Source organism: Dermacentor variabilis, chromosome 2, assembly GCF_050947875.1.
Source record: "Dermacentor variabilis isolate Ectoservices chromosome 2, ASM5094787v1, whole genome shotgun sequence".
NCBI classification, from domain to species: Eukaryota; Metazoa; Arthropoda; class Arachnida; order Ixodida; family Ixodidae; genus Dermacentor; species Dermacentor variabilis.
This window is the reverse complement of record NC_134569.1, coordinates 39,600,045-39,612,830: the sequence shown is the minus strand read 5'-3', so window position 1 is coordinate 39,612,830 and position 12,786 is coordinate 39,600,045. Positions and strand designations below refer to the sequence as shown.

At 47.7% G+C, this 12,786-nt stretch overlaps 1 protein-coding gene across 2 annotated transcripts in view; it reads right to left on the bottom strand.

Annotated features, from left to right (window-relative positions):
- Nucleotides 1-12,197, bottom strand: part of LOC142571664 (photoreceptor-specific nuclear receptor-like) — a 61,271-nt gene extending 49,074 nt beyond the window's left edge. For both annotated transcript variants that reach the window (XM_075680188.1, XM_075680189.1), the window contains exon 1: nucleotides 12,052-12,197. In XM_075680188.1, the coding sequence (XP_075536303.1) occupies nucleotides 12,052-12,196 (145 nt within the window). In that variant the 5' untranslated portion in view covers nucleotide 12,197. The remainder of the gene's footprint in view (nucleotides 1-12,051) is intronic.
- Between the last annotated feature and the right edge of the window lie 589 nt (nucleotides 12,198-12,786).

Sequence of the window (12,786 nt, the reverse complement as noted above, 5' to 3'; positions counted from 1 at the left end):
TGGACAGTCGGTTGTTACAAGATATTTCGTTAGTTTAGATATTCGAAAATACTGAACAGTTCATTTGCGAATACGAATAGTCAGTGTGTAATATTCGATTCGTGTTCGAAACTTCCAGTATTACCCCACCCCTACAGTAATGTGAGTTCCATGCAGCATTTAATGCGTGTGACAGCAAAACCACGTGGCAGCCTGTAAGTTTTTATTAAACAAAAATTCACTGAGTGACCAGTTAATTCGTTCTTTCACGGCGCACGCTTTACAATGTGAAACGTGATATGTATGGAGCTAGTCGTTGTGGATTTTAGGTGTATTGAAATCTCACTGCGTTGCGGCGCCTGAACCATAGGTAGCGGAGGGGAGGTGTTTTAACATAGGTACAAACTTATTGAAATTCTAATTAATCCTTGTTACAAAGACAAGCAAGTGCCTAAGAGAGTGTGGAAAACGGCCCCGCCAGAAATCGGCATCAAGATGGACACATCTCTCAAATCACATTCTGGCTTTGCTGCTGACAAACTCAACAACTCTTGCGCTGGCTGGGACATAAGCGGTGTCTTTAATGTATGCAAGCAATCATATCGTTTTATATCGTTACTACTGCTCGTGGCACTGCCCAGGAACTTACAATGAATACGGTTATGCTGGCGCTACCAATCACTTTGCCTCCTGCCGCGTCCCATTGCTTTCTTTTTTTTCGAAACGCGTGCAATTTTATTATCTTTTGACTTAAACAGTCTTTCTGAGTTCGATGCATAGATTTAGTAATAACTTCAAAGCAACTAATCATTCCCAAAGGTAATCGCAGAGGAATGTTCACTGTCACAAGCACTCGTACAGTCCAGTAGCCTTCAAGAAGTGCAGAAGGCGATTTTGTGGCCTTTCGCATGCAAGAATGCAGACGCCATGGTCCCAGGATCTTTTCCTCCAAAAGCACTCTATTATTTAATAGGCTAAGTTTAACTTGTAGAGCACGTCATTAAGCGTCATTACTTTTGTTCTCTCTCCTTCTTATCTAATCTTCCCCTTTGCCCCTCCCCAAGTGCAGGGTAGCCAACCGTGTACGTTATTAGTTAACCTCCCTACCTTTCCCTTTTCGTTTCTCTCTCTCTCTCTCTCTCTCTCTCTCTCTCTCTCTCTCTCTGTATATATATATATATATATATATATATATATATATATATATATATATATATATATATAATATGAATGCTGTGAGGCGCGTCGATACCACATGTGGCATGCTGCACAGATTTATTGCCGCTCTATGAACTCTATCAGCAGTTCACGGCCAAGATTGCCGACTTACATTACAGGGCTGACATGCATCACGCGGCTGTAGTGTCTCGGAGCGGCGCTACATCCATGCAATACCTCTTCACGCAAACTCTTACGAACGCCAGCGTAAAATTTGCGCTTCACTTCCTTGCTTTTGTAACGCTGTGCCTACTCGCTAAGTACACGCTTCAATTGACTGGTAAGACATTTCACCACTTCTAAATATGAAAGAAGAAAAGAGGCAGGGAAGACAGCGGAGGCGGGAGGGGTGAATTCACTTTTTGAGGCGGCCACTCGGCGACGCCACACACGACAAGCGGTGGCTCCTGAGCGCCGAAGTCACTATAAAATTGTCCCAAATGAAAAGGCCGCTAACAAGGCCGCGCACAGCCAAATGACTCGCTCCTCTTTCTCGCTCCCCGCGCGTCACCGCGCTGTTCACTCCCCCTTCCACCCCTCCCGCGTCTGCGCGCGTGTGCGCTCGCACCTTTTGCGCGGGCGCACGACGCACATCGGCGGGGCCTTTGACGCGGCAGAGGCGCCTTGAATCGCGGCGCGACGCTCGCTCGTTAGGCGCCCATTGAGACGGGCAGACACGCGACGTCTGCTCGCTGCTGCCGCTCACAAGGGCGCGTACACGCGTCGCCGCGCGACGGCGACACGCTGGAAAGTTGACAGGTTCGGGGCGCTGAAGAGAGCGGCACCAATAGCGTGCAGCATTCGCCCAGCTAAATGATTTACAAGATCTGTCTCCTGTGCTCTGGTGTTCTCTGTTGTAAACACTAAATATGCGCAACGTTTGCCGCGCTTCCTGTCAGAGTGGTCTGGTGCTGGCCGATGCGTACAACCACTGATGTTCGGTGCTTCCTTTTGACATTCAGCGCAAAGAAGCGAAGCGTCGTTTCTTCCGTCCCCATCCTCAATTCTGCTATGATTGGAGAGAGCCTATACCGATGCCGTCTATACCAATAACGCCAAATCTCTATCCCTTGGGTGTTTCCAGGGGGAACACGTGAGCGGTGTCGAACTAGCTGCTGTGCATGCCGATTGGAATCTGGGTACAGCAGCTATGCGAACCAGAATGTTCAGGTATACTGCTGAGTGTGCCCCAGAGTGGGGGGCCTGCAAGGCGTTATATAGCTGGCTTGCACCACCATTGCAGTGTGGCACGTCCTTTCTTGCACCCCAAAGCGCCACAGCTGCAACGCACGCGGTGATCTGGTGAGGCATGCTGCACACCAGAAAGGTCTGGTGCTGGATGGTCTGCACGCACACTAGTGTTACGGGGTGCCGTCCGCGGAGCGCACTGCACGATAAACATAGTTGTATACGTATGGAGAGTCGCCTTCCGCGAAAGCGACTGGCTAGAGACAAGGTGACTCGTAATCACAAAGAAGTTCTTATGCTAGAACTCATCGTAAGAATAGAAAGGAAGGAAAGAAAAAAGCAGAAGGCAGGGAGGTTAGCCAGAATAACATCCGGTTGGCTACCCTACACCGGGGGAATGGGAAAGGGGAAAACAAGGATGACAGGTAGAGAGAGGATGGAAGGAAATTAGCGGTGAGTTCGCTGACGCGTGTGGGCTAATAGTAATTGCACTAATTCTCACAGACGTTCACAAAAGCCCGTCGCCCTCAAGAAGCACAAAAGTGTCTTCACCGCTTTTGGGCCGACGAGCGATGGGGGCGGTGTTCCAGCAGCACCTGCACGGAAAGCGGCCGATTGTCCAGTTTTTGGAGAGCGTTAGCAAGTTCTTGTCTTTCTGGGGCATATCGTGGACAGTGGCACAGCAGGTGTTAGATACTTTCTTCGGTGTCGCAGACCTCGCATGCTGCACTGTCGGGCGCTCCAATTAAAGTAGAGTATGCCTTTGTGAAGGCAACTCCTAACCATGCGAAGGCGACAGCGAAGCGTAGCTTCACGTCGAGGAAGTCCGAATGGAGGTCGGAGTTGCAGTGAGGGGTTTAATCGACGCAGTTCGTGTAAGTCTTTCTTAAGTTTGGCGAGTTCCACTCGGTCAGTGAGGGACCGGGTGCCAGGTGTCGAAGCTGCCTTGCGGCGTCTGTCCTCGAAAGGGGAATTGGAACGCTGTGCTCTTCTTGATGTGATGTGCGAGTATAGCGTTATCGGCGGAATCATTGCCACTGATTCCACAATGTCCAGGTACTTGGTAAGAATATGTTACTGCCAATTCTCATGCTGGTCAAATTATTAGCGAAGTAGGCATTCCAAACACCTCTTAAGAACAAAAGCTTTGCGGAGTCGGCCCGTCTTCTTTCGGTCGGAAAAGCCTCGTGAATATAAGCCCATGTTGAGGCGAGTGAAATGGCCGGTGCACATTTGATCACCAACGTTTACGCCGCTACATACAAGGCGATCACCCAAATTGCAAAGGATTCGCGTAGTTACAGACAGCGATGTGCGTGTGTACGTCCCGCTGATATTCTGCCGGCAACTGTATACGTGTAGCTTCCATAACGCTGCACGGCTGTTTAGCGAGGCCTGTAATGTGTGCACTCAAGCTTTCGCTTAATTCTCTCTCTCTCTTCCGTCTCACTCGGAAGCTGGCCGCCCGCTTTGTCACGGGTGTCGCGCCGCCCGCACACAACACGGGGGAGAGACAGCATATGCGCTAGCGTCAAATGGCGCGGCGTTAATAGCAACGCGCGCGACGGCGGCGTCCGTGCGCGCCCGAGTGCGCACCGGCGAGGCGACCACGACAGGTCTGCGTGGGAACGGGTGTCACACAAGTGTACACGGGTGGAGAGCGGGCGCGTTACGCAGGGCATCCATTGCGCACGGCTTTTACTTCCTTGTCCCGACGTGTTCCTTTTATTTCTTTCTGACATTTCTCTCTTTTTTTTTCTTTTTGTTACGACGGTCGTTATTGTCGACTGTTGCGCGCCGCCCGCACTTGTCCATCGTGATATCGCGAGCTGCCTTGGCCTGTTACGCGCATTCGACACGGATGGAACGACGGCTTTGACGTGAGCCAAATGGAGGCGCTGAGTGCGGCTGGGGGCCTTATAACTCTCAGGATGCCAGGCGTTACCGTGTTAGCAAGTTATTCTTCCAGTTGGCATCTTTTTTATACAATACGCCAAACCCTACTATTGACAAATTTTCACAAATTGGCAAACCCTACTCAATTTTTTTTTAAATTGGCTTACGCCCGTTATTGTAGTTCAGTAGGAACGGGCCTTCACCCCGCTGTCATTTACATTTATTTCTGCACATTACATGGGGAATGAGAGTTTGAAAGTATTGTACCTCGCCGGTTCCCTCTCAACTAACAGAATCGAGGCGTCTTTGACATCGCTGCCATGTGCGAATTATTTGCGTAAACATTTGTTGTGAATTTTAATAGTTACACGTCGCCCAGCGGGAACTACTGCGGGAACATATTGCACAAACAGCTCATTCCAAAGCACATGTCGTCAGTTGATATAATGATTAATAATAATTACGAACAGCGATGGGTTACAACTGAAGGAATAATAGAATAAATCGGCTGTATAAATTGACGTGATTGTCAGTTGTCCTCAGCTAATCGCAAGATAACTCAACACCAACTTGCCCAATTTCGTGCTGTAGAAGTGGACAGAAAGAAGATTAATATAATGAAATGGAGTGAACAATACAGCCTATGTGAAACAATAGTAAACGAAATCAAGTCGATATGGTCCTAAGCATCCCATTGTACATTACGGAACGGATACTGTCTAATACGGAAGCTGTTTGACGAACAGAGCAGTAACAATGGCTTTACAAAGTCTTCGAAACAGCCTTGAATGAGGGAGGTACAAAAGACGAGACGAAAAAACAAGCCACGCCAGCCACACACACGCATAATCATTGTGCAAAATGGTAATTTCTTAGTTAGCTCAAACTTATCTTCCGCACTTTTATTTCTTTAGTTCATTGCTTCGAGCGCCTTGTATTTGGGCTATCGATTATATATGGGTTCTATCTGCCGTATTGCTAAGTCTCTTGGTTGACCTCAAGACAGAGGGACGTCGGCGATGAGGCAGTGGTCACTCGACAGCGTCTGTCCATTTCGCTAACCAAATGCGGTCTACACGTTTAGTCTGCATCCGTTGGTCCAAGAGAATTGTAATCTTACGGTTAACTTTACTATCTCTTTTATCAATTTATTTATGTTGAATAGGGACTCTTATTTTGGCAGTAGAACATAAATAAATGGAGTAACCGGTGCACTTTCTACCTCGATCTCTGCAATGCAACCGACGTATAACAGAACAGAACAAATGCAGTGTTCCCACTGCAGGTCTGATTCCAGAACCAGTACGACTGGTTTTGAACTGCGGCATTTCCTTTGATAGGGCATTGAAAGTGTATACATTTGCAATACTCTGCCACATTTAAGTGGATAGCGACTTTGCGTGAGTCTTCTACAGCATTTCGGATTTCAGTAAAAGTAATTTTAGAATAGAGAGAGAGAGAGAGAGAGAGAGAGAGAGAGAAATGAGATGCAGAAGGCGGGAAGGTTATCCGGAAGTAAACATCCTTTTTGCTACTACCCTACACTGGAAAAGAGGTATAGAAACGCGGAAACACTTGTGCGCTGAGATTTCGGCGATCTAACAGTTTTTCTGCAAAAATTTCGATTGGCCATCGTCGCAACAAATAGTCTTGCTACCAATCCGATCACTGGCTCGAAAGGAGTGAGCTCAACCTCTGACCAACGAAGAAACGCTCCTACGTATAAGCGAAGTTTTGTGAAGGTGGTTCCCGGTTTCTTTACGTGTCCCAATCGCCAACGTAGACAGCAACTTTGCCGTCTTCGCCGAACAATCATGATCTTACTTCCTGTTCTAATTAAAATGTGGACGTCAAATAAAACATATTCTATAAGGCAACGTTCAATTTCCTAATTATCTGAGCTGCGTTGCTGATTAAGCGGGTGCGGAGGACAAGAGTGAGCGGCGCCATGCACGGTAAATGTGGGATGCGGAGTGGAGGCCAGATGCACTACCGTATTCAGAGTCCGTTCTCGTGCTGGAAGCACCAGGCATTGAGTACCAGCGCTGTTTAGGTTAACTTAAAGCTTTTGCAAGAACTAGCGCGTTAAGAAGAATTATGGGGTTTTACGTGCCAAAACCACTTTCTGATTATCAGGCACGCCGTAGCGAAGGACTCCGGAAATTTTGACCACCTGGGGTCCTTTAACGTGCACCTAAATCTAAGTACACGGGTGTTTTTGCATTTCGCCCCCATCGAAATGCGGCCGCCGTGGCCGGGATTCGATCCCGCGACCCCGTGCTCAGCAGTCCAACACCATAGCCACTGAGCAACCACGGCGGGTGACTAGCGCGTTCTTCTGAAACCAATGTACGGTCAGCGTGAGAAGTTAGCGGCCCGACGGATCTGAGAAATTGATGAATTTCAGAAGAGTTTGCCATGGTAACTACTGAAATCATACAACACTATGTTTTGGCGTATAGTTAGTACGCGCTGGAAACTCTAATACCTGGCTGCGTGCCCAGGCTGCGGAAATACTCCGTGTTCTCTCAAATACTGTGGTCTGTAAACTTTTGACGCCGACTATACACTAGTCAAGCTGTAGTATAATTTGCAACGGCTTGTCTATTATGGCTTGTATGATACATATTACGCAGCCATGCATGCACATGGTATAATATTAAAGGAAAAGCGAAAGAAATAATTACCTTCCCCCTTTCCCACGCCTTGCTCCACCCTCTTCCTCTTAATTTTAAATTCTTATCGGTTTACATAAAAAAAGAAGTCTGTATGCCTTTCGGTTATGGTGGTGATGATCGATAACTTCTAATAGCATTCCCGTCGAAGCGAGGCGGCAGAAAATAGTGACCTAGTCTGCTTGAGCTTATCAGGTATCATACGTATATACATATATTGCAGTCTAGCATTTTGCCTATCTCTCCTCTATCTTTGCTCTATTCATTGAACATCTCTATCAAAATATTGTACAGTTATCTAGGCCTGTAACGACTCCGACTCTATCACTCTTGTCCATGTATCTTTTTCCGCCAATTCTCAAAACGTGTCTTGCTTATCTAGACTGCTGACCAACTAATGCTTCCAGCTGCGTTGAATCCCAGCGCTTCTAAAAAATTAAATTACGGGGTTTTACGTGCCAAAACCTCAATCTTATTATGTGGCACGCCGTAGTGGGGGTCTCCGAAAATTTGAACCACCTGGGGTGCACCTAAATCTAAGTACACGGGCGTTTTCGCCTTTCGCCCCTATTGAAATGCGGCTGCCGTGGCCGGGTTTCGATCCCCCCAAGCTCGTCCTTAGCAGCCCAACACCATAGCCACCAAGCAACCTCGACGGGTAATCCCAGCGCTTCAGAAAGGTGGACGTTCCCTACAGCTCTTGCTGGGTGGCATTACATTACGATGTGCTGAGTCATCTTCGGACTCTTGCTACAGCAGACACGTGCCTCATCCCGTTGCGAATATTTCCTCCGGTATGTTTTACTTTGCCAAAAAAATGGACACCCGTTCGTGAAAATTGTGGCGTGTGTAGATGAACGACCGGGATTAGACCCGGACCCGGACGTCTGACCGATTCGTCGTCTGGCAGCAACTGAGCCATGGCTCAGTTGGCCATGGCTCAGCCATGGCCTCTGCTCGTGCTTGGCGCACCTTCTTCTTTATTTGCAACAGTGAGTTCGTGTTCTATTGTGCGGGTGAAGATGGTTTTCTTAGACGCCACAGGTATACAGCCTTTCCTAGCAGAGCGAATTGGGAGCAAACCCATATTCAACCATGGTGCGATGTCGTCGACTTATATAAAAAAAAAACATAAAAGACAACAGATATTGAGAATCTATATAGACGACTGAACAGAACCACGTAACGCTACATGGTTTTCCATCCAACTTGTCGTCCACGCACGCGTGTTAAAAATGTCCGAGAGCAGTGGAATGAATGTATTAATTTGTTCACTCGACGTTGCAGGCCCGAACTCTGCACGTCCTTAACAATCGTCTCTTGAGGAATGTCCTCGTATATGCGTTGGCTCAATTACCACAGTGCAACCAAAGTACGCACGAGGTTCCTGCCAAACTATAAATGCGCCACTTCATCTTCCTGGACTGGGAGAACATGGATCCTAGGTGCTTGCCGAACTACATGCATGGTGCAAATACAAATTCAGGCGGTTGCATACTTCCGATTGTGTTCGATCTCCCATGACTGCCACAGTGGTGATCGCCCTCTCAAAGATACTGCAGCTCTTATTAGCACCAGGAAAACTGGCGAGGTGAGTGGAAAACTTATGGATGGGCTGTGGATGCAGAAAGGTACACTTAAGTCCTTACCTCATTCATTGCTTGCGGCAACGCAGTAACAGAGCCTCGCTGCAGCTTCTTGAAGAAAACATGTGAAATAATATCGCCACCAGTGGAAGAATGCCTTCTTTCAGCTTTGATGGCTGAGATGAACCCAGTCTGCGTAAACAGACCCCTAGTTTCATTACGCACCCGCTTCATCTCTCGTTGCAGGAGCAGCCGCTGGTGTTTCAAAGACGCGCTTAGAGTTCCTTGATGTGCGAACTCATCTGCACGGGTGGTAAGTGCCAACTGAACGCTTGGTGAATAATTTATTTCTTTTTGGAGACAATTGAGGTCATAACTTAAGATTCAGCAACCACCACTCAATATAATTTGAGTTTTTCCTCTTAACGCAACACATTTCATTCAAGTTGTTTCAACGGCTGCCTACTGAGATCGATTCTGCGCTACGCACTCGAATTTCAACCAGGACAGCCTCGGCTAAAAGGTTTCTCCTATAAGCGTTCTCGTAAGCCATAATCACGCAATGCGCGCAAAAGGCACAAAGAAAAGGCAAACGACAAGTGTCGCTTACATAAATGCGAAGCATTACGGAATTACCCAATGCATCTTGCCGTATGACAGATGCTTGCATGGAACACGCAAGGATGCCTCTGTAAGAACACTTACAGCATGTGACTCACTTATTGCGAAAACTTGGTTAGAAATCAAACAGTGGTATTGGTGCCTATATGTATTTGTTTTTTACAATGATCTGTGGCAGCATGACAGCCGCCGCATGACCATTGCCAAACGTCTGATACGTGCACTTGTAGGTCCATGGCAGCGCGGCCACGATGTAAACTGTGCTGTAGAAACGTGATGAAACTCCCACTCGAATTCAATAGCGCCGATACAATTCAGTTCACACGCAGAGAGAACGTTGTTAGCTTGAAGAATGCATATAATTAAGTGTTTCCAAAGTGTTCTTTAGTTATAGGTAAGGCAGGCAAGATTGCAGTGCCCCGAAGTTATTGTTATTGCGCGACCGGTTGTATATTGCGTGTAAATAGAATCATTAGAAAAGGCCGATGCATGTACGCGCACCTCAAAACACGTAATAAGCCCATAACTTTTGCGTGAAAAAAGTTGAGGGTGCTCTAGGTTCAAACAAGGCTGAATTAAGAAACCATAGCCCTAGTAACCATAACCGAGAAAGTGTAAGAGTAGCATTGCAGTTTAATATGTAGAATACAGAGGCAATGTTCAATAGCCCGGAAAGGGAATAAAAATTTATGATCGCCAATCCGCTTCTTAGAGTCTGTGCAGGAGTACGTTTATCTAAGTCAATTACTTACAGGGGACCCTGATCATGAGAAGGAAATACAGAAAAATAAAAATGGGTTGTAACGCCGACGACATTACTAAATCATGACTGGGAGCTTAGCGATGTCCATGAAGAGAAGAGTCTACAGTTGTGGCATTCTAATTGTAGTAACATATGCAGTAGAAACTTGGAGCTTAACAAAAAAGCTCGAGAGCAAGTTAAGGACCGTGCAAAGATCGATGGAACAATAAACGTTAGGCGTTACGTTAAGAGACAGGAAGAGAGCGGCGTGGATCAGGGATGAAAATGGGGTAGCTGATAATTGACATTGGGTTTAGTTGGCATTAAGGGAAAAATATGGAGCTGGGCAAGTTATGTAATGCGTGGGGTAGATAACACCGGTGGGCCATTAGAGTTACAGAATGGGTGCCAAGAGAAGGAAGCGCAGTCGAGGACGACAAAAAATTTGGTGGTTTGATGAAATTAGAAAATTTGCCCGCACAAATCGTAATTCGCTCACGCAAGACAGTGGTAATTGGAGGTCACTGGGAGAGGCCTTCGTCCCGGCACTGTACATAAAGATAGGCTAATGATGATGATGATAGTAATCCCTAAGGTTTCGTTAGACTAAGAAGCTATCAATAAATGGAAAGAAGCGAAATGGGGCTATAGGATGAGATTAGAAGAAGCCAAGCTGGCTTGTGTTCATAAAACTCCGTATGCGTAATGAGCAAGAAGAATAAGGAGGGGCATATATTATTTCTTTTAGTCACAATCATATACGAGTAGAGGACGAAGCTTAATAAAGAATTAAGGAAATGAACTGTTCTGTTAATCGAAATGAATGTAGAAATAATAATGAAAAATAAGGTTAAAGCGGGCGAAAAGACAACTTACCATCAGTGGTAAGCAAACACATCTTCCACATCACGCTTGCGAAGCTCTACCAACTGAGCAGTAACTTACTAAAAAAGGTTCGTATACAGGCTCAAGGAGGAAAAAACAACCAGAACCAACCGGCCATCAGGTGCACGAGTATACAATAGTCGCATTCATTCGGAGAATGGCTGCAAAGTCGCAACTATACACTAGGCGAATATTAGCAGCTTCCTCTCAGAAGACAGACGCCGTATACCGGAGAGGCTCGGCGTTTCTGAGCGGCATATGTCTCTTTACAGCGAATGGACATCCAGTAATATAAACGAATCCCATTGGTTGTCACTTTTGTTGAACGGTACGTAACTAATTCTATGCGGCTAAATTCTGTTCATATTTCATCCAAAAGTAAAGCGCTTTACGAGGCAAGAGCAAATCAGCACTCAGTAGTTCCAGTTTGGTTGCACAGCCTGCCGTGTATGCCTCTATGTGACTAAAACTAGCATGCATTCGTTGTAGGTCCGAGGGGTAAAGCCTCCGAGAAAACGTTAAGACGAATAAGGGTGGCCACGTCCTCACTTCTTTTGTACCAGAGCTGAAGTCAATAGGCCAATAAATCAGCCCATCTCCCAAAGTAGGTTGGGCCACTGCACCAGCAACTACCAACGAACAAACTGAGGCAAGCTCATGAACAGCTTCAGCAGCACGCAAGGTGCTGCAGCTCACAGCGCTGGCATATGCGCAAGAGAGCCGCCCCACCTGAAGCAGCCAAGGCTCTAAATGTCGAAGCCTTGCGGGTTAAGAACGAGCAAGTCTTCGCAAGAACAAACAACGCCGACGGAAGGACGATGGCTGTGAAGTACGAATTACGAGAACTAAGGAAATTAATATAACAGTACGGACCTCATCAAGCTATTCATTTGCGTCAGGACATGTCATGCTTCATTTTAGTTTCGGCTGCGGAGGGTAATGATGCACCTTCGCCGATAACAGAAAGAAAGTATGTGAATTTAGCCAAGTAAACCTGATATAGTCATTGCTCAGCTGTTTGAAGTCGTTTATATGGAAGTGAACCACCGGCTAACGGGACCGTGACAATTTCGTGTTACGAGCGACGGCAGCTACGCATAGAACCACCAACCCCCTTGACCGTGTGGGCTGCACAAATATATTAAACACATGCGAACAGCGGAAGAACTGTACACAAATGGGCATCGGTCATTAAAGACTCAAGTGGACGCGCGGCGCCGCAGGAAATATCGCGAATAGATGGCATCGCGTGCCCACTGACCGTGCTCGTCGGACGACGCGAGGCTGCTCCGCGACGGCGGGCTGTGGGTCCTGGTCGCGGCCGCATCCATCGAGAGCCGAGACGCTGATTTCCTGCGCCGCGCGCCTCGCCAAAAGCCACGCGTTTGCCGCCCCAGCCTCCCCATCGCGTCGCTCACCTTCCCCCCTCCCTTTCCCCCCTACACCCCCAAACGCGCAGTCTCCCTCCCGCTCCAGCAAACGCGACTTTTCCTTCTCCCATCCCGCCGCGACGGCACGGCACACCTCTTTCCCTGTTACTCTCTTCCACCATTTCCGCTCGCCCATTTCAGCCCGGGTCCTTCTCCTCTCTCTAAACTCTGGTTAGAACTTCGAGCACCGCCAGTCACGCCTTTTCTCCTTCCTCGCGAGACAGCCTCGAGGCCTTTCCTCTTCCTTCCCCCACCGTGCTCTCCCGATGTGGCGGTAGCTCTTCGCTCTCCCAATCTCTGCCTACCGCGCTCTCCCAGTCGCCGTCGCCCAGATGTGCGGTGGCGGCGCGAGCGATTCCGGCGCTGTCGCGTGTTACGCCTTCGCCATTGTTTGTCCCGCAGTGGGCGAGCCGTGTGTCTGATTGTACCGACGTTTGCGAGCTTCGTCTCGGTATGCGCGCCGCGTCTTGCCTCCTTTCCCTCTCCGGATTAGAACCCTTACCGAATTCTTCGCTTCTCCGAGCGCTTCCATTTACTTGTTTCGTTGTGTCATCCACCCTTTCCCG